General features: G+C 49.2%; 2 protein-coding genes across 2 annotated transcripts; both read left to right on the top strand.

Annotated features, from left to right (window-relative positions):
• Positions 1-1,833: 1,833 nt before the first annotated feature.
• LOC116898345 (elongin-B-like) lies at positions 1,834-2,952 on the top strand. Its single transcript, XM_032899666.1, has 3 exons — positions 1,834-1,924; positions 2,005-2,012; positions 2,439-2,952. The coding sequence occupies exons 1-3, from the start codon at positions 1,834-1,836 to the stop codon at positions 2,883-2,885; spliced, it is 546 nt and encodes a 181-aa protein (XP_032755557.1). The 3' UTR covers positions 2,886-2,952.
• Positions 2,953-9,444: 6,492 nt separating this feature from the next.
• Positions 9,445-26,634, top strand: Ets2 (ETS proto-oncogene 2, transcription factor). Its single transcript, XM_032900374.1, has 10 exons — positions 9,445-10,118; positions 13,489-13,560; positions 16,240-16,351; positions 18,014-18,133; positions 18,441-18,641; positions 19,915-19,998; positions 20,594-20,818; positions 21,649-21,912; positions 23,391-23,509; positions 24,444-26,634. Exons 2-10 carry the CDS (start codon positions 13,489-13,491, stop codon positions 24,657-24,659), a joined length of 1,413 nt encoding a protein of 470 aa, XP_032756265.1. The 5' UTR covers positions 9,445-10,118; the 3' UTR covers positions 24,660-26,634.
• Positions 26,635-27,999: the final 1,365 nt, after the last annotated feature.

The raw sequence follows: 27,999 nt of genomic DNA, 5'->3' as shown, positions 1-27,999 counted from the left end.
ATCTGGGGTGAGTAGACAGGTGTGTGGCATCACCCCAGGAAAAGTTTTGTCACACAACAGCAGTGAACTAAGGTAGATGTATGTGGCCAGGTATTTTGCATATTAGCCATGCACAGATCAACAGATAGGCTGGAAGGAACCCCGGTGGGGCCCAACACAGTCAGGTGGTTATTACAGTGACTCACTTTCAGAGGTGGGACTGAGCCAAACCTGGTCAGGAGAGCAACAAGGACGCCAGCAGGGGCCAGGCCTGAACGGAAGGAAGGAAACAAAGGCAGTGACCTCCTCCCCAGAGAAGAGCAAGAGGCCCTAATGAAGCACAGCAACATGGGGACAGCCTAGACTTTGGGTCCCAGAATAGAAGTGCACGGGGCTGGCTTTCCTCACCCAGACTGGACTCCTGTTGAGGGGTTCCCAGGGACCTTGCTCTGAGGACTTAGAACTGGTAGAAGCTGGAAAGCCCACGCGATCCCGCCCACTCTTCTGGCTTTCTTGTCCCTGACACTACTGCAGGAATTTCTGGGAAACTAAGTCGCCAAACGTTTTGCTTGGGGAGAGGAGCTGCTCCCTGCTTTTATTAACAAGCTATTATTTGTAAGCTCTTAGTTTTGTCAGCGTTCCCCCGTGTGAACTGTGGAGACTGAGCACACACACACACACACACACACACACACACACACACACACACACACACACCTGGGCTTGCAGTTAGCATTCCAATACACAATTGCCCTCATAAACTGAGTGCTGTTCCCACAGGCTACTGCTGGTTTTCGACTTCCTCTCTCTCTCTCTCTCTCTCTCTCTCTCTCTCTCTCTCTCTCTCTCTCTCTCTCTCTCTCTTTCTCTCCCTCACCCTCTTCCTCTCCCCCCTTCCTTCTCTTTCTTTTTAGACAGGGACTCACTACATAGCTCTAGCTGGCCTGGAATTCACTGTGCATAGTGGGCTGGTCTCGAACTCATAGAGGCTGGGACATCTGCCTCTATTTTCAGGGATGGAAGCTATGACCCACCATGCTGGGATGTTCTCATTTTCATGGAGAAAATGAAAGCACCAAGCCACTGTCCAGTTGATTATTTTACTTTCTATACCTAGAAGGGGGTGGGGAGTTTAGTTTAGTTTAGTTTTGTTTTTTTACTCTCAACGGCCTTGATAAGACCCTCATTTCCTTAGACGACTTCTCATCTTGGCTCCCCATTGTACCCGAGTTCCTCTGGTTTACCCGATCGATTCTCACGGGACCTATACTGAGTATCTGTGGCTGTCATGTCCTACTGTACTGTACCAAGTCATCTTAAGTGAGAGAACTTACTGCTTCCCTGTTCTATAGGCCAGAAGTCCAGAGCCAAGGTGTCAGTAAGCCATGGTAGCATTGAAGGCCCCTGGGAAGAGCCTTCGTCACCTTTCCCAGCTCCTGGTGGCCCCAGGCATCTCCTGGCTATGGCTGCATCACTGTAATCTGTTCCTCCATCTTTAGCTGGCCTTCTCTTCTGTGTCATGCTTCTGTGTCCCTCCTAAGGATATTGTCACAGGATTCAAGCCCCATCCCAGTAAGCCAGGGTGGCCTCATCTTTAGATGTGACTGCAAAGTCTGTTTATCCAAATAAGGCCACACTCCTAGGCATCAGATCCTGAGGCAGGGCGGGGCGGGGCGGGGGTTCCATCCCTTACCCCACTTTGTGGAGAGTGACTGTGAGTCCCACCTCACCACAGCGGAGTTCACATCTGGCAGTCGGCTACACTTGAGGTGTTCTTGCTAGCCACATGGCTGAGACAGTTTAGACTCCCAAGTTCTGAAACAAATCTTTGTGGGGCTACTAGACTCCTGAATAATGGCGGCCAACAGAGAGAGCTTGGAGGCTGCACCCTCTGCAAAGCGCGGGGAGCTGAGAGTCGCAGCTCCCTGGCTGTCCACATGTCTGTGTAAAGAGCAGAGAGCTGAAGGGCTGCTGAGTCACTAACCACGTCTCTCACGTAGACAATGCGTGTTCTGTCTATCATAGGGAAAGAGGTGAGGGGTGGTGGCGTCTTGGTCCACACACACCTAAACCTCGGTTCTGAGTGTATGGGAGAATATTCTAGAGAAAAAGAATCAAGAGCTACTGTCAGAGCTTTGGGGATAGGCTCTGGGACTTTGGGCAAGTGACTTACACTGGAGAGGGTGTCACCTTCTCAAAGAGCAATTGACCGGAAGTGAAAAAAAAAACACATTAAGAAGGGGCTGACAAGTTGACTCAGCTGGTAAAAGCACTCATCACCACGAGTGACCACCTGAGTTTGATCCCTGGGACCCATCTGGTGGGAAAAGAGAAATAGCTCCCACACACTGTCCTCTGACCTCTAAGTACACGCCATGACACACACCAAAGTGTGTCGGTGCATGAGAGTGTGCACACACGCATTAAGTTAATTTAAAAATTAAAAATGAATTGATTAGGCGGGGGGAGGGGCGCGGGGCCGGAGGCGGCGGGGGCTCCGGGGCCACGCCGGGGGCCGCAGGCTAACGCTGACGCGGGCTCGCGGTCCTCAGGACGTGTTTCTCACGATCCGGCGCCACAAGACCACCATCTTTACGGACGCCAAGGAGTCGAGCACCGTGTTCGAACTGAAGCGCATCGTTGAGGGCATCCTCAAGCAGCCGCCAGAGGAGCAGCGGCTGTACAAGGACGACCAGCTCCTCGATGATGGAAAAACTCTGGGCGAATGTGGCTTCACCAGTCAGACAGCAAGGCCACAGGCCCCAGCCACAGTGGGCCTGGCCTTTCGAGCAGATGACACCTTTGAAGCGCTGCGTATTGACCCCTTCTCCAGCCCTCTGGAGCTTCCAGATGTGATGAAGCCACAGGATTCTGGAGGCAGTGCCAATGAACAAGCTGTGCAGTGAGGTCCCCACGCCTACCCCCTAGAAACCCATTCCCCCAATAAAAAAAAGATTTGGCTGTCAAAAAAAATTAATTGATTAATCAAAGTAGTATAAAAATGAGAATTCTGTCACCAGTTAGCAAAGTGTCGCTGCTTATATACTCTTAGCCCATAAATTCACGTGTTGAGGACACACGGAGGCCTTCGGGAGCTTTTCAGAATTAGCCGAGTCATCAACTCGGGCCCACGTGGCTTTTAGGAGAGAGCTGCACGTCGTACCCTGCCTCTCAGTTTGTGGCACCACTGCCATGGTCGGTTACAGAAAGAATACAGTCAGGTATGCACAGATGTCATAAAGGCATATGTGAAACTACCTGACGGAAAAGGGGTCAGGTGGGAGAGGGCCGGAGGACCAAGGGAAGGGTGACAGGACACAGGGGAAGATGCTCGAAGTCATGATGTGCTTGCTTGGAAACGGCCTTAGTAACCATAACACATTTAAAAGGAATTCAAAACAACCCCCTGCCCCAAAGCAGGAAGAAGACCTCACTAGAGGTCAACACTTCAATCTCCCCAACGGTGGGCTTAATAAAATTCTGTTCTTTATGAATTACTCCATCTCCAGCACCTTGCTATAGCAACAGCACACGGACTGACTGGTGTCTCACGGTGAACTCTTTTTTTAACGGATGGAACCTTGATATATACCAGGGCTGGCTAGCCGACATGTTTACCTTTGAAAGGTGACAGAAGGCTATGCTGAGAATTATTAATTGGGGCAACTTACTCCAAAGATTACTTATTAAATGCTGTGTCGGACATTTCTGTAATGCTGCAGAAAGGTAATACCAAGTCGGACACAATTCCAGCCCTAATGGAATGAAATACGTGCCAGAGAGACAAAGAATTGATTAACAAAGTAAAATAATCAGTTAACTAAATAACTATCGATTAACTGGAAGGAAGGACTGGGAAGTGCAGTGGAGGGGTAGGGGCAAGGGCCCATCTCCTGCAGGGCAAAACAGTCAAAAAACAGGGCAAAACTAAAAAAGAGCTTTAACTAGCATCAGGGGTTTAAATAAAAATCAATAAATTTGCACGACGTAGTCAGTTAAGTTGAAAGAGCGCCATTGAGCGCCCAGGAAGATCGCCAGGTGGCTTCTTTAGCTAGGTTGGATTTGAGAGAGAAGCCAGGTGAGGCCCTGGGGGTGGAGTGTTTGGGAGGGAGTGGCTCAAGGAAGCCTCCTGGCCACTGGGGGTCGTACTGAAGCCAGAACAGCAGCCTGAAGTGGGAGAAGGCCACTGGGAGATGAGCCAGATGGACCCCTGGAGGAGGCTCGTGGACAGCCAGGCCTCATGGCGTCCACCTCCCAGAACTCTGGCTTTTCGTCTGAGTGACCAGAGCTACTGGAAGGCTTTAGCTGAGGAAGGGCTGGCTGACTAATGTAACATAGTTCCTCTGTGAGGTGTCTCTAGAAGAATTCGTGGAAGAATTTAAATTCACGAGTTCCATTGAAAAGTCATTTTCTAAATGTCAAGCGCTTGCTTCCCCCCCCCGCCCCCCACTAAAGTACAGCAGGTGGTTCTTGGCAGGAAAAGAGTCCACTCCTTCCGACACAAACACCAAAGGGTGGGATGGAAACGAAGACTCGCTAAGTTTAGACAGACTTCACACTTGCTACCAAGAAGTGCATATGTTCCAGCTCAGCACCGGGAGAGGGCTTCCTTTGTCTCTCCCTACACAGAGCCCAGCTATTTTGGGGTGGCCAAGTGTCTGGAGGGGGTTCTGCTACTCCTGACTCTGCCAGGAAGGATGGGGCTTACAGGCTGAGGCAGGACATGATGGGCTGGAGTGAAGCCCTGGATAGGTTATCAGCATGGTCTTGCCTCTTCCTCCCTAACTCAGGCTGGTCTAACAGACATGGAACTATGTCCTTACCGTGGAGTGAAATACACTACACGGTTCAGCCATCACTCAGACCAGCAACTTCCCATATACCTGCAAACAGAAGTGGAATAGTTGTCCACAATAAAAAGGAGAGAGACTGTAAGGGAAAGAGTGTGACTGTCTTTGCCTCAGAGACCACACACGGGCCTCAAGCAGTGACTGCTGGCTTCCTGTACTGTGGATACCCCTTCTAGGGCTGCACTGAATTCCCAGCACAAAATGGGAAAGTCTCTCCTGTTCAAAACCTGTGTGACTTCCAAGATAGCAACAACGGGCAAATGAAAGTAAACATTGGCGTCCAAAGGGACATTTATTTGCTAGGAGACTTGAGGTTCTGTGAGAATCTTCCAGAAGATAAGTCTGCTGATCTTCCCCCATTGAAAGTTTAGACAGGAGGATGACCTTCCTCCTACTTGGGCCACAGCAGTGGGATAGAGAGATTGATCAGTGGCTAAGAGCACTTACTGCTCTTCTAGAGGACCTAAGTTATCCCCCAGCATCCACATTGGGCAGCTCACAACTCCCCAGGGGATCCAACACTATCTTCTGGCCTCTCTGGGCACACAGATACATACAGCCAAGAATAATCAGCAGGCAATCGGAGCAAAGCACACAGAGTGGAGACCAGACCTCTGTGGAAACCGGGGTCTGTAGCTCAGCTACTCTGGAACAGACACGATCCTAAGAATGTGTTCCAGGATGTGGGGAGTCTCCTGGTACCTAAGAAACCACTCCTCAGAGGCAGCACCAGACTTGGAAGCCACTGCTTTAACTTCCAGGCCTCAGAGCTGGGAAACCTGAGTCCCCCCACCGTTCGTAAACCATTTGCTGTGTCCAGGTCTCCACAACCATAACAGATATCTGAACTACCCACTTCCACATCAGTTTATGCCACACGTGGCTTTTGACCCTTGGCACTGAACTATTCTGCCGCCTTAATGATTTACGTCCACACCTACTGAAGCCTGTCACATTTTCCTTTTGGTTCTTCACACAGATCACAGCTAAATCCAGGTTTTGTCTTGTCTCTGGAGGTATGTCAAAGACTGAGGGGTTTTTTTTTTTAGAAGGTCTGACGGGATCATGAACAACTCTTAGTTTATTTGTGGTTCAGTGATCCTGGTGGCTCAGAGCAAATGTAGGAGTCATGTTTGATTCAGGAGGAGAAACAAAAAAAAAAAAAAAAAAAAAAAAAAAAAAACCTACAAATCATAGATCTGTATGGGTCTGACTCAGTACAGACACATTTATTTAGAGATTATCAATTTTACAAATACCATGGGTCCTTATTACGAGTTCAGCTGTTCAGACATGCCTTAGGCACACCACCCTGCAGGTTAATACCGCGGTGGTGGATTTTCAAAACAGTTGATGCTCTTGAAGAATGGAGTCTTAGCCTTATAAGGGAAACAGCTGTGTAGGGTGATGGTGGAGTGTACAGCGTAGCATCCAGGCCAGGGGTGTGGCCCAGTCCTGTAAGCAAACTGCCCAATGTCCCTGAGCAGGGAGCCAATCCTCCTTCAGCCTCCTTTTCCTTCTCTGTAATATGAGCATTGACCCCATTTACTGGCTCTGAAGAACTTTCAAGCTTCGAAATTCAGATATAACTCCAGGGGTCTCGAACTATCAAAGCCAAGAAAAATCAAAGAAACCAAGACTTCTCTTGACTGCAACAGTCTTGACCTTCCCGGTTGTGAGGGCTGGCCCTGTAGCCATTAAGGGTGAGCCTGGCAGGCAGAGACCATGCCTACTTAGGCAGGGGAATGGCTGATGATACCCCATACTTTCATTTCATTGTGTGGCCCCCTTTGTTCTTTGCTCAGGAGAAAAAGGGCTGGACCTCAGACCAGAGACCTAAAGACACTTGCCCTGGAGGCCACAGCTGGAGAGCCAGCAGAAGGCTGAGCTAGGGTGATCCCAGGCAATGTGGCCCAACAGCTGCCCTCAGAGGTTAAAAGAGCAGGCTCCACCCAAGGAGTCTGTCTGTCTTCATGCCTAGGGCCCTGAGAGTCACAAGAGGCCTCAGGCCAGCAGAAAACATGCTAGAGGGACAGCGGGAAAAGGTTTTTTCCCTAGGGTTCTCCATATTGACATTAGGGAAGACTTAAGGCCTTAACAGGCACTGGGATCCCTTAGATGGGACCTGGGAGACTGCCAACTGTCACCTAGTACAGACCCCTGGGACCGTGCAGGTTAGCAGACTGGCAAAAGAGGACTGGTTTGGAAAGGCGTGGGGTTAGAAAGTCTGCCTTTCTCATATCATACCTTGACCCAACACCAGTGGGGTTTGCGAACAGTAGACTGCCAACTACTCCCTGATGCATCCAGACCATACTCAGATTGGGGTAATTCTACCTCCCCACATATTCCAGGCCCTTACTTGCCTCTGTTTCCCCACCCTCTGGGTTCAAAGGGCTCCACTCTGTGTGTGATCCTCAAGGGGCAGGAACTCCAGCCCCAGTCCTTTTTGTCCTCTCCACCTCACACTGTTTTTGCTGAGTGAATATGGTACACCTCAGACTAAATGTTTAACTTGTAGCTGGGACCCCGCCCCATCCTCTCCTCATCCTACCCCCGCCACGCCCCCAAGTTAGAGCCAGCCAGCCAGATCACAAAGTAAACACAAACTAGCTCTTCGGGAGGCTGCCCGGCAGTTTCTGAAAAGGATGACTTGGTAGGTTAATCATTGTTTCATAATTATGCCCAGATCCTAAAGAACTCTGTATTTCACTCTCTATGTAATTCCTATGCTCTTTCGTACTGTCTCCCCTTCTGTTGGGGGTGGGGGGTTTAGTTACGTTGGTCCTTGTACTGCTACAGCCTCCCACACTCCCCCACCTCCACAGTTCACCTGCTCACTCCTCACCAACTCCGCGTCTTCCCAGCCTCCATTTCCTCCCAACACCATTGACTTTTGATCTCAGAGCAGAAGGGGTTTGCTTTTATTAGATTCAATTTGCAGGAAGGCCCCAGCTTCCCAGTGAATGGAACCATAACAGTCAATGAATAATCGCAGAGCTCAGCCAGGCTAGGTGCTAACTCTGCTCAGTAACTAGGAAACCATCCAAGAAGAGGAAGAGGGGGTGGGCAGAACAAACAGAAAAGGTAAATGTGTATCTGTTATGTTCCGAAGTATGTAACTGATCAGGCTGAGGTAGGTGGGGCCACCACCGACAGAACACAGAGGTGCCTGCCGTCTTTGAGAGCTCCCTAGCCTCCACGAGTACGTCTAGCTACTGTTCTTTTACTTTAGGTGTCACATACTCAGACCTGGCAGGTTGGGGTGGCTTTCCTGAAGACTGTCCTTCCTCTTCATGTATGTGACAGGGTCCCCCACCCCCACCCCCCACCCCTGCCAGAGATTTTCCTAAAATGCTCATAAAAGAGAGTTCAGAAAAACTTGTCATTCAGATATTTGGAACCCGTCTCTACCAAGTTTTCAGCCCTGCTGATAAACCCTATTATAGGTTTGCTTCATTATCTAAGCAACGTTTAACAATAGGGGTGCCATGACACTCGGGTACTAATTTCTTTTGTAGCTTTCGGCTCAGTATTATCAAACGCTGCCCTCCAGCCGTCAGCCTGAACAGCCCTGAAAGGTATGTTTTCTTGGCTCAAGAAGGCCTTCCTGGACCAAAGAAGTCTCAGAGTACCCACGGTCTCTGGAGCAGAAGAGATGGGAACAAGCGGTCCTGTTTTGGGCACCTGAGCTTCAAGAGATCCCTATGTGTATCCATACCAAGCTTCTCAGGCACGTGGTCAAGGCGTGAGCATAGGTGCGGGGAGAGAGGGCCCACAGACACACTCCTTCAGATAAGTCCGTACCTTCTGCTGGGTTTTTTTTTTTTTTTTTTTTTTTCCTTCTTTAAGTTAGCATATGCCGCTCCATGTCTCCATGGAAACGGAACAGGGAATCTGTCTTCTATTTAGGGAGTTCCTCCTTGACCTGGGTTCTCTGGTCCAGACCTGAATTCACACGGAGAAGCCCTGAGGAAATATCAATCCCCTGTGAACCTAGCTGTTTTAGCTTAGTGGATTGGGCCTTGACTCCTGCAAAGGTGATACACTAGAGAGAAGTATCAAATGCAACAGTATCTTGATTGGCAACAACTTCAGAAGGGGAGTTGCCATGGAAACCAGGAACCCTGAGTACAAGGGAAGCTGGGACCTTCTACTCCCTTCTCAGCAAGTCTGTCCTTGTAATGTACCAATCGTCAGTGCCGTGGCCTTAACTAAGCCTGCCATTTGCAATTTCCTACAAATCTCTGGTATCGATCTAAACTCAAGGAGGAACGCAATAATATTGAACGTACACCTATGCCTCCGGACCAATCATATAGGTTTCCAATCATGGACTCGGCGCCTTCTCACCAAAAAGGAAGCCACCCTCTGGCTGGTGTTTTGACCGTGAGTTTGGGAGAGTCACGTTGGACTTGGCATGTTGTTGACCTGGCAGACCATGTTAAGTAAAACACCAGTGCTTTGAAGCATTAGTAAGACTAATAATAGATGGCGCCGGAGTGCTCAGCTAGGTTGGCGCTAAGACTCGGCTCAGCCCTAGGGGGCGCTATCCACACCTAGGTAGTAGGAGGGGCCTCCCCAGAGTCAAGCGGCTGCGCCACGTTCTGCTCTTCCACTCGCGACTCCGCCACCCGCCCACTTTGTGCCTCCCTAACCCCACGTAAGAGTCTTTTCACGTCGGAGGGACCAGAAATCAGGACCCACACGTAGCTCCAAACACAGGACCGGTTCTACCGCAGAAGCCTAACCACTCAATCCAAGTGCCACCAGGGCCCCCAGCTTGGACCTGCAGACGGCCGTGCGCCAGGGAGACGCGGGCAGACACGGCCCTGCCCTTCTAGCTGAACCTCCTGGGCACAAGGCCCAAGCCGGGCCTTAGGAGCAGGGGCCAGCAGGCAGGCGACAGCCCGCTGCAGGGGCGCAGGGAAGGGCCCGGGAGCAGCGTGGATCCGCCGCTGCCGGAGCACACTCTCCTCCCACGCCGGCCTCGCGCTTGCTCCTCCTCCGCGCTCTCTCCGTCACCCCTGCTGTCCCCTCCCCCGGTCCCCTCCGGCCCTCCCCCAGCTCCAGAAGAGCGCGCGGCCAGGGGATCGGGCTGGTTACTTCCTCCACCGCGGTGCTGAGCACGGAGTGGACACCACCAAGGCCCGCCAGTCCCTGCCACCGTCTCCGACCCCGCGCGCCCGGATCGGCCCTACGCCTTCGTCTCGCCGGGCCTTGCGCGCCGGGACCGCCTCGATCTCCTCTCCCCGCCGCCCTCCGGCTGGCCCTGCTTGCTGCGGCGCGGTAAGAGCGGCCCCCGTGCGCGACGTTCCTCGGGAGGGACTCCGCCCGGGGTGGGGTGCAGTGCGGGCGGCCCCTGCTCCCGCCGGTTGATCGCGCGCCCCGGAGCCTCTCCAGCTGGTTCCTAGGCACCCAGTGGCCTCAGCCGGGGATCCGGGAACCGGGCCGGGCGCGGGCAGCCCGCTTTTGTTTTAGGGAAGCCAGTGGTCGCCCTGTGCGGTTCCTGCCCGGGGCGCGCGTCTGTGTTTCTCCAGGGGGCTTGAGACACCTGGAGAGATGGCCGAAGTAGCCCCAGGTTTGGGGTGACTTGAGTGGGAGAGGAGCTAGGCCTGGGAGGATGTGGGGGTGTCCGACGCCTGAAACACCTGGGAAGTTGCGGCTCCCGGGAACATGTCACCTGCTCGGCCAGCTCTCGGTTCCCCTGGACCCTGGGAAGCCAGTACGGGACCCGTCCAAGTAGGGGTGCGCGTGGCTGTTCTGCTTTTATTTTCCTCCTAGAACATATGAATGAAGGGGTAACCCGAAGCGTTTGCATATTTGACCTTTTTCTGTTTTAATTTATTATTTAATCTCATAAGACTTGTACTAGCCTGCACTCAATTTCAGGGGAGCCTAAAATAGTAGTTGACTCGCTACTAATTTAGAAAGTAAAGCAGTGAGCAGTCCTGGTTGGAGACAGGAGTCATTTACTGTTGAGAGAGAGACTTACTCCCTGCTGTGAAAGCTCCTGAGCCCTTATCAGTCTGCCCACACCGCCAATCGGGAGATACATCTCCGTGTTAAGCTTTTATTAAAATCTGAGTAATCTTGCAGTACAGTTAATGTGAACACCGCGCATCCCACAGGGAAATAGTCAAACTCTCATATATGGAATTAGTCATTCATCTCTCTAAACTGATCGCTAAGCGAAAAGCAAACCAACCTTCAAAAGGTTTTTTTTTTCTTTTATTTTTCTTAACCTAAATTTTTACCTAAATACAAACCTATGCTCTCTTATGTAAGTGATTACCTGTTCCAATAAGGGTACAGTTATCCGGGAAATTCTTGTTTCAAAACTTAATTAACTATTCTCAGCCATTACATTTCTGCCATTTTCTTCCATTTCTTGTACACCCCCCCCCAACCAAAGTACCAAAAAGCTCTAAACTTGAAAATTGATTTATCTAGAGTCTTGACTTGTCCCAGGGGTTAGCAAGCACATCCAGTAGGATAAATGGACTTAAATTTGATTAGCCGCGTGTCTGCCTGAAGCCATTTAGTAGAGGGCTTTAATTCTACATGGTTTTTTACAAAACTCATTAAAAGCCAGGCAACAAAGGAACCCTGTTCTGTAGCCAGTAATTACAGCTCTTTATGTGGGAGTGGGAGCCTCCCTTTTCTGCTCCTGTTTGTACACAAAAGGCAGGGGAGCTCTATTCTAGATCTCCGAAGCTGTTCTCTGCCTATCTCAGAAGCGAAGAATCACGGTGAAGTCCCCAAGTGTCTGCACATTGGGACCACAGAAAGCGCTGTCCCACGGGCCCTGGAGGGACCATGTGGACACCTCTGGCTGTGTCGCTGGGTTTTCTGAAGGTGGCTTGTGTTTAATCAACAGGTTACAGGGCTGACTTCATCCAAGTAGGCGACCTGAAGTTCTCAGTTGGCGGGCATTTCCTAGGGCTGAAGTGTGACAGAAAGGCCTGGTTTAATCATAATTGCACACTCTGCTTCAGTGAACTGTGGTAGGCAAAGCCCACTCAGCCATGGCTAGGATTTAAGGCCCTACTGATCTGAGGTGAACCTCCATAGACACCCCCACAGGAATGTGACCCGGGCCAGTGCCTCAGTATCATTGGGCCTCGGTTGTCTCGGAATAAGGTGATTTTCCTTTTGGAACCCGCCCTCAGGAGGATTGAGGACGTGGGACTTGGTCTTCCCATCAGGCATTCTGTCTAGCCTTCATCTGTGAGGAATATTGAACCCTCAGTGAGTGTAGCTAAATAATATACCAAGGGAGAGCCTGAACAAATGTGCCCTCTCTGGAGACTGCACAGGCCCTGCTGTGACCTTACCGGGAAGGTGACTCCTTCAATGCGCTTCAGCTTTTCTGGACTATTCTAACCCAAATCTGCAATCAGAAGCCTCCCCCAGGATCCCTTTCTGCTCTCGATGATGCCTTCTATCACGGTGTGAGTGTGCACATGTGTGCACTCACTCGCACATGTCGCACATGTCGGTATAGGCATGTGAGTAGTATGTGTTAGTAGGGAATTGTTAAGCCATCTGCCATTGGCCATGATGTTGACTATAAAAAGACACAAAGAGGGAATCGAAGGACGTTTAAGTAATTCTTCGAGGCTATGCTATCTGCTGCCTCTAGTGAGTTCTATCAATTGCATGCTAATTTTAGTGGCAGTGTGTGGTTAGCAGGTGGGTACGCATGAAGGAGAGCGGAGGGTGGGGGCGGGGTGGGGGTGGGGCTGAGGTTTGCACACTCCACACCATGGAGCTATTGAAGGCTCCAGTTCTGTAGCTCGGAGCCTGGAAGACAGGAGCTGCCGAAGAGCGATGGTGTGTGGAAATGAGGTTCGGTGACTGGGTCCGTCTAACACTCTGTTACTGTTGAAGGGCCTTCCTTTATTTAGTGTGTCACTTGCTTGACTCGTAACTGCACGTTAGGGCCCCAGAAAAAAAAATTTTCAGACCCCCTGCAAGTCACATTTTTTTTTCCTTCAACGTGCTCAAAACAGTCTTAAGAGGTCAAATTGATTTTACTGTATTCAGTCAACCTAATGTATTCACAACATTATATAAGCACAAAGTAAATATCCAAAGTACAGAGACATTTTTCTTCTTCCTACTAGCTCTTGAGATCTGATGTGTCTCCTCAGAGCCTGTCTCCCTTCACAGTAGCAATGTCCAGTGCCAGTAGCCACAGGTGGCCAGCTGGTAGCTGCTTGGTTGGTCAGCCCAGCTCTGGTATTTAAGCCCCTACTGTTAAAGCAAGGGCTACCCTCTTGAAGAAACACAAAACTGTGCTACCCATAAAGGAGAGATGTTCTCAGATCTCATACTCAGAGCCCAGGATCTGGGACAATGTGAGGAGCTGGGTGTTCAGGGTCATGTGCTTCTGCATAGGCTGGACAGGGGGGGGAGAGAGAGAGAGAGAGAGAGAGAGAGAGAGAGAGAGAGAGAGAGTTTTCTTGTTCTCCTTGAGAGCTACTTTGCCTGGGTCCCTTTTAAATAAGAACTCCCATATCCGAGTGTGTGGACTTCGGCCACCTGTAGTGTTCTATCCAGCTAAAAACTGAAGCCGCCGTCAGTGGTCAATGCTGTCTTTGAAACGTGCTTCAATGGTGACCTCTTTGACTCTGTCTCTTTCACTTTTTTCAAGATGAATGACTTTGGAATCAAGAACATGGACCAAGTGGCTCCTGTTGCCAACAGTTTTCGAGGGACACTCAAGGTATGTATGAGCTTCTTAATTAAATTTTCTTGTCAGTTCCAGTAACTCCATTAATAAAGAGAGAAAAACACATGGCCCCAGGTTTTAGATATCTTAGCTCTGTGGCTCTGATGAAATTGTCTCCTCTCTTTGAGCCTCTCAGTTTTCTGTGTTGTCAAATGGGTATCTTGGTAGTATTTGTATCTGTCCCCTAAGATAGGAAAGTAGTTCATTTGCAGATGAGTTCATCCTGAGGCTCCTTTCGAATGGGAAAAATGAGTCCCGTGATTGTTAAAGAAAACAGCTGGAAAAAACTGTATCCCCTGCTTGTCACCCATTTAGAAGTTTCCATGGCTGATCAAGAAGGCTGTTTGTTTCTGAACTTCCCTGCCTTTTTTTATTTGTGTCTGTGCACATGCACCACAATATACACAGAGGCCGGAGGATAATTTGTGGGAGTCAGTTCTCTCTTTACTTTCACCGTGGAGGTCTGCCGCGTTTTGAACTCAGGTCACCAGGCTTGGCCCCGAGTGTCCTCACTGGTCAGACTCACTCCCAGAAGGCTGTTTGACTTAAATGGAGAATGGGCATCTTGTGTCACTCCCGCCAGGAGGGGCCGCGCCCACCAGGTTAGAGGGTGCTCTGTCTGCTGTAGCAGCCCGAGGCTGTTTATGCAAACCCCAAAACAGACTAAAGACAGAGCTGGCTCCCTGTGGAAACACTTTCCATGTTGTGTCTGTGACCTGTTAACTCCTTTTGGAGCATTTCTGTAGCATAAACTGGTCATTTCTTGTGTGTGGGGTGTGTGTGTGTGTGTGTGTGTGTGTGTGTGTGTGTGTGTGTGTAGTAAGAAGGCCAGTGTTAAGTGTCTTTCTCTAATGTGTTCCATTTTATTTTTGAGACTGCATCTCTCGCTGAACCTGTCGCTCACCGCTAGTCCTGTTTAGGAATCCTGTCTCTGCTTTCCTAGCTCTAGGATTACTAAACTACAGCACAGTCTCTGGCGTTGGCTCTTGCCTAACCCCTTCTTTGCAACAGGGTCTCTTGTCTTCTATTAGCTGGCCCCAAGTTTCTGGGGATTCTCCTATCTGCCCCCCTTCCCAGCACACTGGTGTTACAGGCAAGGGGTCTCCCTGGGCAGCCGCACATGGGTTCTCGGGATTCTAACGCATTGTGCCTACGTTTGCCCGGCCGGTGCTTTTCCTACTCCGCCTCCTCCCCAGCTCCCTAAACCATGTTTAAGATTATGCGTCTGGCGTAAACCACAGAGGCAGAACCTGGCACTCATTTTCTCTGTTTGATGTAGTCACGTGCCTTAAGGGACAGAGATGGTAAAGGTATGAGGAGTTAGCGTAATGGAGCAGAAGCTGCACATGCCTCTGAGGTGGGAAAAAGCCCTCTGTAAACTGAAAGAACTTGCTGACGTCTGGATTCGGAGAAGATGTCCATTGCCAGAGTCTGTGTGGAAATGTTTAGCAAGGGTTTGCGCTGTTCATTCACTTCCTGGTTTTAAAAAAAGGACTTCCAGAAAGGCACTTTCTAGAGGCCTGGGCAACGCTTGGGGGAGGGTTTTGGTTTTGGTTTGGTTTGTTCGCTGTTGACATTTATTTAATATTTCACCCAAATCATCCCTGCGCAAAATCCTAGGTACGTCCAGTTGAGGCCTTCACGTTCCTCAGGGGGCCTGTCCTCCCAGGTAGTTGGCAGTCTGGGGGCTGAGGAACTGGGCCTGGGGCTAGCAGCCTGTCCTCTTGCGCAATGGGGCCATCACTCATTCTTCTGCAGTTCTGGAGTGAAGGCTCGTGCTGGGCTGACTTCATTTGTAAATGTGTTACACATTTTATTCGCGCCCGTGACTCAACACACGGGTCATTGTTACACATGATGTAGGGTTTCCAGATTATGTTGAGAAATAGAACTTTTCTTCACGATTCCTAAACAAACCGGGCTGGGGTGGACCGGCCTTGCCTGATGCTCCTCCCATTCGGGGCTGCCGTGTTTCATAAACCTTGTGTCTGTGAGATCAGGCAGCCGTCCGCAGTTTCCAGGGCTGTGTGTGTGTGTGTGTGTGTGTGTGTGTGTGTGTGTGTGTGTGTGTCCGATTTTTCCTGAAAGTTTCCCTGTGGTGGACGTTTCTTTTCTATGGTCTCTTTTATTTTTTATTATCATGGAAAATAAGGCTGTTTTTCACAGATTATTACTGTCCAAACCGCTCTGTGATGAGGAATTCCCTCGCTTCACTTCAGGTGGTAGATACTTCAAAGGAGCCATCCAAAGATGAAAATAGCTTGTTACTGTTTCGATTTCCCGTGCCTTCCCAGCCTTTTGCTTGAATTGCGTGACACCAAAACCCTGTGTCAGCTCAGGTTTTTCTTTTCCTACACCCCATCTGCCAAAAGAGGTCTTGGTCTTCTCCGAAGACCCCTCAGTGTGGTCCTAAGATTCTGCCGTTTCTGGATATATTTCCTTTATTAAGTTGATTATGCTGATAAAATAATCTTCCAGGCCATCTGGCCCTACGAGGTTAATTAAAGAGTGCAGAGTGAGATAGAATTGTTTGGATTACTTTGAGGTCATTGGCCCATGTTACCTTAGAATGGCTGATGTCATCAGGACGGACCCATGGCTGGGTTACTGTGGACCACTAAGAAAACACGTCATGCAGCAAGTTCACGAGGCATTTCTTTTTCTGCTCCGCAGCGCCAGCCAGCCTTCGACACCTTTGACGGCTCTCTGTTTGCTGTGCTCCCTTCTCTCAGTGAAGAGCAGACGCTCCAAGAAGTACCCACGGGCTTGGATTCTGTCTCCCATGGTAATTTGTTCTCCACCCTGACAGACGGTGCGGGGCTTCCCTCCCTCGGCAGCAGGGTTAATAAAGACACACGATCAGTTAATAGAGATAGATCATTCTCCAGCCAAGAATGTCAATATCTTGAGTATTGGGTATGAGAAGTCTGATAGACGCCTGGGGCCTGAGAGAAGGTGGTTTTCCTCTTATGTGAGTGAACTGGTCGCTCTGGTGTCTTCACAGGAAATCCCTACTGTGAGCTGAGACTCACAGCTCGGAACTCCGAGAGTCGTACTTTGATCTTTACAAACACTTCCTCATATCCCTGGCATCTTTCTCAGATTGAAGGTGGTGGGCACTGAAAGGTGTCTCAGCTTACACGCACACAACACGCACATACGTGGACACTCGAACTCAGACACACTTTCCCCTTTGAGTTCTGGGACCACAAATTCCTCTTGCTCCACCTCACCCTTGATAGTTCGGTAGGAATCCTCACTACCACTCTTTATTCCAGTCAAAAGCCTGGTGCGTCACATAAGTCTCGACAGTGTCTTCGTAGAGTAATTGGTTGAACACGTTCCAGATTGACTGGTCATGGAACCGGGCGCTCAAGCACACAGCCCAGAAAGATTGATTAAAGATCCCGTGCTTTCGTAAGAGCAGTGTGATCTGGCAGAAATACCGTTCCTGAAATTTCCGAGAGCATCGGAAAAGATTCCTTTCCAAAAACAAAAACCAAAACAAAACCGTGTGGCGTGCCTTTTTTACTGTGCAGCATTATCTGAGCCTGACACACCCACCTTCCTCTGCCAGTCTGCTTAGCTTACTGGACACAGCTCCCACCAAACACGTTCAGGCAGACAGGGACGATCTAGCTTTTTGGCCTTGCAGCCTGACATTGTCATCTGTTGGGGGGCCACTCTCAATAGCCACGTAGTCAAGTTATAAAAAGTAAAACCTCATGTTTTGAATATGTCTGACAGTTTTGCATTGGGCTACGTTCATAGCGGTCCTCGGCTGTGCACAGGCTGCAGGCTGCAAGGTTGGACGCTTCGAAGTGTTTTGAACAAAAACCGTAAAATTTAAATTTTTTGAATACGTTTTAGGTAGGAATGATGTCCGTGCATCCCTGCTTTATGACGCTTCGCAAAATATTTCATTTTTATTTTCAAAGTTTAACACAAACGCACGGGGACTTTGCCAGGCTGACTTAGACCTCACTGGATAGCCGAGGTTACCTCGTAATTCTCCTGTCTCTGTCTCCCCAGTGCTGGGATTACAGCCATGTACACCAGATTCATTTTTATTCTGGATTTTCCTTTCTGTAATTGGAGTAATTCTAGGAACTCTTAAGCACAATTGGTTCCTAATGTCTTTGCTTACTTTTTTTAAAAGGAAAAAAATAGCACGCCAAATTATATCTCTGTGATTATGGTAATGGAGTATACTTTTTAAAAATCTTTCCTTGTTTGCTTTTGGAGTTTCTTTTTCTGGTAATAATGGGTATAGAACCTCCTGTGTGCTCGGCGACTGCTGAAGTGCCGAGTGGCACCCCAGTTCTGCAGCTGGATTCTGTTAAGAATCATGTCAAGATTTGCAGTCAGGGTTCTCTGCAGCCTGGGGCTTATCAGCTTCTGTGGACACTACCACCCGAGTCCTGACGTCCCTGTGGTCTCTCTCTAGACTCGGCCGCCTGCGAGCTGCCTTTGCTCACTCCCTGTAGCAAGGCGGTGATGAGCCAAGCCTTAAAAGCCACCTTCAGTGGCTTCCACAAGGAGCAGCGGCGTCTTGGCATTCCCAAAAGTAAGTGCTGGGCTTTCGTGGGATTGGTTGGGCTGGGCCCGTCTTGAAAATGTTCCTGGTTGTCTCTTTCAAGGAGCCCAAGAAACGTAGCCACCACAAGCCTGTGGTCTGCTGCACACCTAACCCCGCACTCATTAAACACCAAGTGCCACTGGGGCCTTAGAACATCCCTGTGTCACAGCAGGGTCGTGTGTGCTCATTTCCTGATTCGGAGCTGGCTGGGCTTGGGGAATTGTTGAGGGCCGCACGCCCTCTCGGTCTTCCGAGATGTTCACTGGCAGTGTCCACTCTCGCCCTCCCTTCGCAGACCCCTGGCTGTGGAATGAGCAGCAGGTGTGCCAGTGGCTGCACTGGGCCACCAACGAGTTCAGCCTGGTGAATGTGAACCTACAGCGATTTGGCATGAACGGCCAGATGCTGTGTAACCTCGGCAAGGAGCGCTTTCTGGAGCTGGCGCCCGACTTTGTGGGCGACATCCTCTGGGAACATCTGGAGCAGATGATCAAAGGTAAGGTGCAAGACTTGGGAGGCAGGCGGGGACCCGGGGAGCCCTTCCACCTCAGGCTGCCCAGTGGTAGAGTCCATTGCCTCAGAACACCCCCCAAGCAAGTCGAACGGGGAGGTGGCGACAGGGCTTCATTCCACGGAGGGAAGTGTGTACAATGTTCGTGGAGTGCCAGGTGTAGCCACGAGGCAAGAGCCTGAGTCACCAAATTGCTGGCTCTTGCCAGGCTGTTCTGGTTGTACCAGCTCAGAGCACCTTGGAAATGTAGGCCAGCCAGGGTGCCAGGTGGGTGAACTCACCAGGAGGATGGAGAGAGACAGGGTTGCCTGAGTGTGAGTTGGTATACACAGATCATTCTGGATTTGCTAGGAGGTGACTCCTGCCCACTGAGGATTTTAGAGAACCGGCTGTGACTGGTCGACTTGTGTAGACACGGAAATGTTAAAAGCAGATACTGGATTCAGAACTCTCATCGAGGCTAGGGGAGCTCTTGTCGTCGACCTTAAAGAAGATCAGTGAGACCTGCTTAAAAGATACCTGGGTTTAAATGAGGAATGGTGACAGTCAGGCTAACTTAAGTTAAAACAAGGAAAACAAAAACAAACAAACAAAAAGTTACGGCACCATGGTTAGTTTTCAACATATAAACTCAGAATTTCACGTGGGGTTCTGCCGCCAGACTGGTTTAGTTAAGCTTCCTAGAGTTAAGAAAACCAACTTTAAAGACTCCATCCGATTGGAGAGCATGGACTGGTCTTACCCGATGCGTTTCTGGGCAGCCATTTATGTGGCAAGTCCGGTCTCCTGGGCTTTTGTTCAGCGTGTATGTTTGTGTTGGTTGGCTTAAAGGGATGACGTGTGTGATCCCGTGTTCCTAGTAAAGTTACGTACAGAGAGCACACACTTTCCGTGCGGACCTCCGGACATCCCAGACCAACCTAGAGGATGTGGAGCCTCATGGAGGACAGGAACCAAGCCCATTGCTTTCACCCACTGTTTTCCCAGCCCCAGGACAGATGGTTCTTCATAAACACAGGCCTGAAGTGAACGCACAAACCGGGCTGTTCTAGACAGTGACATCACCGGTTTTTGGAAAACTTACCCCAAGATTATTAGAAAAGTATCTTGTAATTTTAAACATAAGGGTATTGCAATGAAACGGAAGAATGTGAACGGCCGGCGGCGAGGCAAGTCGTCCTGGTGTCCACACGACAGGAAGTCGAGGTATGGCTCTCCTCATAGAGTTTTCAAACTGTCTTCTGTGTCTCTTTTTCAGAGAACCAAGAAAAGACAGAAGACCAATATGAGGAAAACTCACACCTCAATGCAGTTCCTCACTGGATCAACAGCAATACATTAGGTCAGTCAGGTGACTATGCCTTAAGATCTCTGGTGTTGGTCTCTCTCCGGCTCCTCGGAGAGCCTAGGCCTTCCTGTGGGGGCTGCCCTCGGCATTGGTCCACCAAGCAGCTGAAATGTGGTGGGGCCACGTGAAATGTGCATTGAGAATCTAAGACCCTGACTAACTCAGAGGTCTTAAAACGAAACCAAGAATATATACACTATTCCTTGATGAGTTAGGATACTCTTTATATATTGAGGTGACCACTGCTATGCAGGGGCAGTTAAAATGGAAAATCAACTTCACCTGTTCCTTGACTTTTATGTGGCCCCTGGAAAACTTAGCATCCCTTAAGAGGCTCCTGTAATCTCTAGGAGGCACCACCGCTCTAGACCATTTTAACCATAAAGAGGAAGAAGAAGTCAATAGTAGACACTAATGCAGTATGACACAGGAGGTGGCCAGAACAAACGTGTGGAAAACTCTGTGCCCTGGACTCTTGGCACTCGGATACCTGTCACAGAATGGGGTCCTCTGTGTGTGGGTCTAGCTACTGGAATGCTGGCTGTCTCTGCGGTCTCATGTCTGATGTCTGATTCACCCTTGTGTTCAGGCTTTGGCATGGAGCAGGCTCCATATGGAATGCAGGCACCGAGCTACCTCAAAGACAGCCTCCTGGATGGCATGTGCCCGCCGTCAGCCACGCCTGCAGCTCTCGGCTCTGAGCAGGAGCTCCAGATGTTGCCCAAGTCTCGGCTCAACACCGTCAGTGTCAATTACTGTTCCATCAGCCAGGACTTCCCCGGTGGCAACTTGAATTTGCTCAACAGCAGTTCTGGTAAGAGAATGTTCTAGAATAAGGTTATTGGTTTGTCCTGGAAGCCAGTCAGGATGAGAGATGCTTGGTAAGCACATCCTGTCCTCAGCCACTGGAGAAGGAGGTTAAAGGACTGGGCCACCTTCCAAGTGACTATCCAGAAAGCACGCTCACAACCTGTTTGAAACCCTGGTCCGGGTTCTGTTGGTAAACAGTGAGGAACACTGGGTAGCTAAAGAAATTTAAGCTAACTTCCTCATGGTGGAGTACTCTGCCGAGATGTATGGGAATATGCTAGGTTCCTTTTTTTAAGAATGTAACATACACAGTCCACACATCCGGTTGGATTAACGGGGCTGTGCACTCCTGTGTTAACCGCCATCCGCATGGAGGCAGAGTTTCTAGCAATCTGTGAGGCTTCTTCCCAGACCTCTTTACAAGAGCGACCCGTTTTCCTTTGTGTCATCACGGCTTGGCTTTTGCCGCCCTGGGATGTCACACGTAGCGTTGGCTGGATGTCTAATTTGGTGTTTGTCTTTGGAGTCTCGGGTTTTATCTGTAGTGTGGCATTTGCTCTTCCTCGTGATCGTAGAGCGATTTCCCACACGAGGCTACATTTTATCCATTCTCATGTTATTTGCGTATAAAGTTGTCCAAGAAATTAGTGCCTGAGTTTAGGAGTGCTCAGAGGAGGTCTGAATGATGCCGTACCAGCCCTGTGTGTAGCCTTGGGGGTGGTTGGCAGGGATGCAGGGGCTGGGATCACGATGCCCCTGACTGGATGACCCAGAGGGCCTGACTCTTCTCACACCCCGGAGGGGTCTCAGCATTGTTTGGTTGTTTTTAACCAGGAAAACCCAAGGAGCACGACTCTCCCGAGAACGGTGGGGACAGCTTCGAGAGCTCTGACTCGCTGCTGCGGTCCTGGAACAGCCAATCGTCCCTACTGGATGTGCAGCGGGTACCTTCCTTCGAGAGCTTCGAGGAGGACTGTAGCCAGTCTCTGTGCCTCAGTAAGCCGACCATGTCCTTCAAGGACTACATCCAAGAGAGGAGTGACCCAGTTGAGCAAGGCAAACCAGTTATTCCTGCAGCAGTACTGGCTGGCTTCACTGGTGAGTGAGCACTCGGGGCCCCAGCAGGCTCCTAGGTGACCAAAGCACCTGCCATGCCTACTCAGGCCTTGTCCAGGTTTGCCATGACCCTCATACTCTGAGGTTCAATGTATGCAAGTCCTATAGCTATCAGGCCAGGCTTGCAGAAGTTTTCATGCTAGGATCCGGGGGGTTTGGGGGGGGGAATCCCAGGCCACACCTTCTACCTGGGATGGGAGGTAAGGAGGTCGGAGGTCAGACCGACTCTGGTCCTGACTCTGACTCACTCTGGATCTCCAGGAATGCAAACCAGCCTGGCCTGGCTCAAAGGATGCCAGCCCTGTTTACCCCACTTGGCCTCCAAAACTATCCTAGAGAGGATGGGAGAGCTCTTCTAGACAGAGAACAGATCTTAGAGCTGCTTTTTTAGAACCAGACGATTTCAAAAACCAGGGCAAGAATATCAAGAATGTTCATTTTCTTTCCTTCAGATGCCTTTAAATAGATCCTCTTTTCATATGCTGGCCACAAGAAGCCACTGTGGATTTTTTTTTTAAAAACCCAATTTTTAAGATAGGAGGTTAAAATGAGGATGTGGGACTTTTCTTTCCATCATCAAAAACAAACAGCTACATATATGTATAAAAACTCATAAAGGGGTTTGAACCTGTGGCTGCCCCAATACCTAGGAATCCAAGAACCGCTAAGAAAATCCCACAGCATTAGGAATATCTACCAGGATGGTAACAGTACTGATTGTTGGTTAACCCCGTGGTGTTAGCATGGGTGGTGTGGAAACCCATTGGTGAATCTGTTCAGAGGTGAAAAGTCCTAGTGGCCACAAAAGTGAGTCAGCTCGGTCTGGTTCAATCTGAGGCCTCGTTGTGCTTCCCCAAAGCCTTTTATATTTGAGAGGAAGGTGACCACTTAGGATCAGATCTCATCTTTCCTTTCCTAAACTGTGATAGGAAACCCAAGACAAGTTGCTGTACATTCTTAAGAGAGATAGGGCAACAGAAAGCTTCTTTCTCAGAGTGGTAGTTCTGAGTGCCTGTGGAGCAAAGACAGACAGTTGTCAGTGTAGGTCACCCCTGTGTGCTTCGTGGCAGCAAGTCTCATGATACAGTTTCCTTTTGGCCATTGATAAAATGGCCGTTGAGTCCCTACTCCAATACCACTGGATATTTTCAGAAATAAACTTTTAAGGCTCTTGTACAGGAAGGCATTCAGCATCAGGAGGGTTAGTGCTAATGAGAGTTGCTGGTCCTCATCCTCCTCCCAGAGCTGTCCTCTTACATGAGTAGTGGGTAGGGAGGAGAGAGAACTGTGGCTCCTGACCATTATAGTGTTTCCTGGATGCTCCCTGAAGCCCCACTTACTCATCAGCACAACGCCCACCCAGCGGGGACATGTTCTCAAGGCAACCTGGCCACTGAGAGGGTCAGATCCTTGAAGATCTCAGACTCCCTGTGTAACTGGCCTCCCTTTCTTTACCCCAGGAAGTGGACCAATCCAGCTGTGGCAGTTTCTTCTGGAGCTACTCTCTGACAAGTCCTGTCAGTCTTTCATCAGCTGGACGGGGGACGGATGGGAATTCAAGCTCGCTGACCCTGATGAGGTATGGTTACTGGCCCTCTCAGTCTCAGTCTGTCACGGTGGGTTCTAAAGCCAGCCCTGAGTACGAGGAAAGCCAACAAGAGCTCTCCTCCACCAGGAACCCCTGGGTCTTAGGCTGAAAGGCAGTCGCTGCCTTGTGGATGAATGGGCCTGATGTTCGTTGAGCAGCATTCTCCCTCTGTGGACATTGTCTTGTCAGAGGGTCTCTGGTGACCCTCAGCAAGCTCTAGAGGGAGCTTACCTTTGTTCCTAGTTAGGCAAAACACATAAGCGGCCCAGCAGCCTTCAGAGCTGGCACTGAGGCTTCCTGCTGGAGAAGGCTTTGGTAGGCATGATTCCAGCCATCCTAATAATCTGTCAACCTCTCTGTGTCTGGAGGAATGAGCATGACTCATGGGCCAGAATACTCTCTTCAGCTATCACGTGGCTTGATGCGTGACTTCGCTGGCAGAATGGCTGCCTAGCTTACCCACAACCGTGGGTTCCATCCCCAGCACCACATAAATCGGGTGTGATGGCACAGGCCGCCCTGTGATCACAGTACCTTGGGTAAGGTCAGGGGTGGGAAGGAGCTGGAGGATGAGAACTCAAGGTCATCCTCACCGGCTACACGTGAGTTCCCTGGCCAGCCTGGAATACAAAAAAAAAAAAAAAAAAAAAAAACTGACTTTTTTTAAAAGAGAGAAAGGATAAAAATTTGAAATCAGGACTATGGGGGCACTCCTGGTTGCAGATGGCTAGTATAAGAGGCTGTGCTGATTTGTAGCTGGGGACAGAGGCAGGGACATCTGCATGCATTTATAGAGACCCAGACTGAACATCTGTGGGTCCCCATGACAGTTAAGTTCTTCTGGGTGAGCCCCTGGGGCCAGGGGAGCCGGTTATGACCCAAGAGAGGATATAGGTGACTCTGGCCTTTCCGTGTCTTCCTAAAGGTGGCTCGCCGGTGGGGAAAGAGGAAAAACAAACCAAAGATGAACTACGAGAAGCTGAGCCGGGGCTTACGCTACTACTATGACAAAAACATCATTCACAAGACATCGGGCAAGCGCTACGTGTACCGTTTCGTGTGCGACCTGCAGAACTTGCTAGGCTTCACTCCGGAGGAACTGCATGCCATCCTGGGCGTCCAGCCTGATACGGAAGACTGAAGTCCTCAGGACCACCCTGAGGCAGCCCCGGGCCCCAGGGACTGAGTGGGAAGCCCGTCCTGACCCACTTGCTCCAAAGACCCATGGGAGGGCAGGATGAAACCCCTCTGGGGAGAGCCACCAAGCAGCAGTGGCCTTTCATCTCACGCCTCTTCCACAAGCCAACTCTCCATGGTGGAAACTGACACGGCCTCTCTGTCCTGTATGAGACTCTGAAGGGAAGAGTCTCCAGGAAGCCACCGTGGCACCGAGCAGGCCGTGTGCAGATCACAATCGTTGTGGCTATCTGAGATGCTCCAGGGAGCCAGCATGTGGTGGATACACAAACACTGAAAAACATTGTTTGGCCTTTGGCCTTTGGCCACCAGGAGTATCCAGCGCAAACGCCACCCCCGCTTGAGAGGGCCGGGCAGATGGAGGGTGTGATTGTTCCATTTCAGAAGTCAGTTTGTCTGTATATATTATTGTATCTTATAATTGTCCGAATCCTGCGACAGTTCTATTTAACAGAAATTGTATATTGTATTTAAAGTAATTATAACTTGTTTGAATCAAGAATGCAGATACCTGATAGGTTATCTTTTTTTTTTTTTCACTAGCACATAGGAACGCCATTTTACACAGATTTGATCTCTTAGGGGCCAACTGAGAGAAATCATAATATTCTGTTTTTGTTTTATTTGCCAGCAGGAATGGGGTCTGAAGGATGACCCTGGTTTTTACTTTTGTTTTGTTCTGTTGTTGTTGTTGTTTTCGTTCTGACTGGTTCATTCTCCAGCCAGGACTTTGTATATATTTTTTTTTATAAGAAACATAATGTTATTATTCGAGGGTCCATGTGGCCTCTCCGCTCTCTCCTGGACTGTAAAGCCGTAGAGCAGTATTTTTCTTGACCAATGGCACGTGTTTTCCACTTCCCTGCATGCCTTAAGCCAGTTTATACACAAATGTATTTTATTTTTTGGCGTAACTGTGTTTTCCAGGCAACTCCCCTCCCCCACCCCACAGCCAGTCATTCCCTTCCTTCACCCCAAGGTATTCTGTGTGACTACAATAAGAAGACTATTTTTGGAAATTTATGACTCCTTTTCAGATATCAGAAGGGATTTATGTAGCAGCTATTTTTACTGCAAAAGTAACTCACTGGAAAAAAAATGCAATTTGTACGAAAGCTTTATTTTTATCTCTGTCGTGTGAAGGGAGGTGTGTCGGGCGGGCAGGGGTGAGGGCAATCAGGAGAGATCTTCTATCAGCTTTGACCTTAAATGAAGCGTGGTGCTTCCTGTCTCACTGACCTGCTACATCTCTTACCATCTGGGCTGCATGCTCCTCTTTCTGCTCTGTGTGCTCAGAGAGTTTGCGCCTCTTTTTTGGGGGGTGGGGTGGGGGGGTGGATACCTAGAAGCACAGACAGGGCAAGCACGCTGGGAAATGATATATTGGAGCAGTCTGTATGAGGTTCTTATGTGGTGAAGGGCTAACTCCCCCAGGAGACCCCCACGCTTTCATCCAGTCATATGGTTTCTAAAGTGGATGGGCTTCTCCATTTACCAGCATGGTGGCCTCAGACCAGATATTCATAAAGAGCCTTTGAGACCACACAGGGGATGCAGGACCAGCTGGGACCTGCTGTGCCAGCCCTGGGTTGCCTTGGCCTGCATGCCCAGAGAGAAATGCTTTGCGGTTTAGCACAGGGACCTGTTTGTCGCCGGGACATCTGTGTGTAATATAAACAGACATGGGACTAGGAACATACTCGAGTCAAAAGCTTAATCCTCAGTCAGTTTATATGCAGTCGAGCCACATGAAATTGCCAAGTTTAGCCCGAGTTTTGTCAGCCAAGATGACGGTTTTACATGGTTGAATCTAACAGTCATGGAAGTCCTCAGAGGTCTTTGGCGTGGTCTTAAGTATGAAGGTTTTGTAATTTGGCCTCCTCTTTCTCAAATAATAAAGTATTTGGTTTATGACAATGCCTCTTTGTGATGTCGGCTCCTTGGAATACTCCTCCTCCCTCTCCAGCCCCCACACAAACCAGGTAGATGAAGATTTGAACTCATTCCGCACCCTCATCTGCATGACCTTGAAGTCCAGCTTATTAAGCTAGAAACAAGATGGAATCCACTAAGCCCTTCCTCGAGGAATTAGGAGGGGAAAACTGTTTATAGTGAAAAATCTACCTGGGGAAGGATTGGAAATAGAAGTTTGGAGAAAGAAGAGATTTTAGGAAGCTTGTGTGAAACACTAGAGTTGGAGGTTGAAGCACCTTTTGAGGCCACAGCACCGTTTCCCTCGCTGGAGTTCTGATATCAATGAGATGATGTGTAGCTGATAATCTTAGGGTGCATCCTCTGGCTCCCTACTCAAAGATACTGAGAAACCACACCTATGTCTCACAAGTCTCCCAACTGTGACAGTATTAACACCCAGCAGGGGCTGAAGTCAGCCCCCCAAGTCCTCCAGGGAGCTGGTGGTAAACACCTGCAAAACACCAGCTTGCTATTGTATTACAGATTAAATATTTTAAAAGTTAAATCAGAGCAAGAGTTAAATCAGTTTAAGAGCATTTGTTGCTCTTGCAGAGCACCTAGGTTTGGTTTCCAGAACCCACTTGGAAGCTCACAGCTGGCTGTAACTCCAGTTTCAAAGGATGTGACTCCCTCTTCAGTGGCAAGGCAAGCATGTGAACACGCGTGCAGACAATTTTTTTTTAACGTTTAGAATTCTCATTTCGAAATCACATACATTAGCCTAAGAGTGCTTAAGTTTTTTTTCAACTACATTATAGCTTTGTCTCCTATGTTTACCCATCTCTTTAATATTTAAGCTCTTACATCTTGAGTATATGAAGTCAGGCCTAAGAGATTCATAATCAAATTAAGGAAGAGTGTTCAATGGCACACAAGTTCTTAAATGTTGATACTGTGGTTATTCTATAAGATACTGCTACATACATGGTAACAAGAGAGGAACTATGGTCAGATAAGCCATAGAGTAGCTTATTGTTACTGTATTCTACCATAGCAGTCTACTTTGAATCCTTGCCCATGTATGATTTTTGTAACCTGCATTCGTTATTTGCAAAATAACACAGGTTAGCACATACTGTCAAAGGATTTCCAGGCTTAATATCTCTGCCTGTCTATATGGAAAAACTTCAGAAAGTTATCAAGCTCACAGTCACAGACACAAGTTCTTAAATGTTGAAAATTCAACTTTTTATCATCAATGACCATCCTTTTCCTAATTTGTTTACTTTGAAAGCATCAAGCTTGTCTCATTTAATTCTGAGAAACAATCAACCAAATATCCACAGTAAGATATAGTTTACCAATTGTTC

Source organism: Rattus rattus, chromosome 4 (assembly GCF_011064425.1).
Source record: "Rattus rattus isolate New Zealand chromosome 4, Rrattus_CSIRO_v1, whole genome shotgun sequence".
Classification (NCBI taxonomy): Eukaryota; Metazoa; Chordata; class Mammalia; order Rodentia; family Muridae; genus Rattus; species Rattus rattus.
The sequence above is the reverse complement of the archived record's forward strand: the minus strand, read 5'-3'. Positions and strand labels throughout refer to the sequence as shown.

Excerpts from the sequence above, each read along its gene's own strand:
- LOC116898345 (XM_032899666.1), top strand. The coding sequence starts at position 1,834 with ATGGCGGCCAACAGAGAGAGCTTGGAGGCTGCACCCTCTGCAAAGCGC.
- Ets2 (XM_032900374.1), top strand. The coding sequence starts at position 13,489 with ATGAATGACTTTGGAATCAAGAACATGGACCAAGTGGCTCCTGTTGCC. Across the intron at positions 21,913-23,390 it reads AGTACTGGCTGGCTTCACTG|GAAGTGGACCAATCCAGCTG; the intron begins GTGAGTGAGCAC and ends TCTTTACCCCAG. Across the intron at positions 23,510-24,443 it reads AGCTCGCTGACCCTGATGAG|GTGGCTCGCCGGTGGGGAAA; the intron begins GTATGGTTACTG and ends GTCTTCCTAAAG.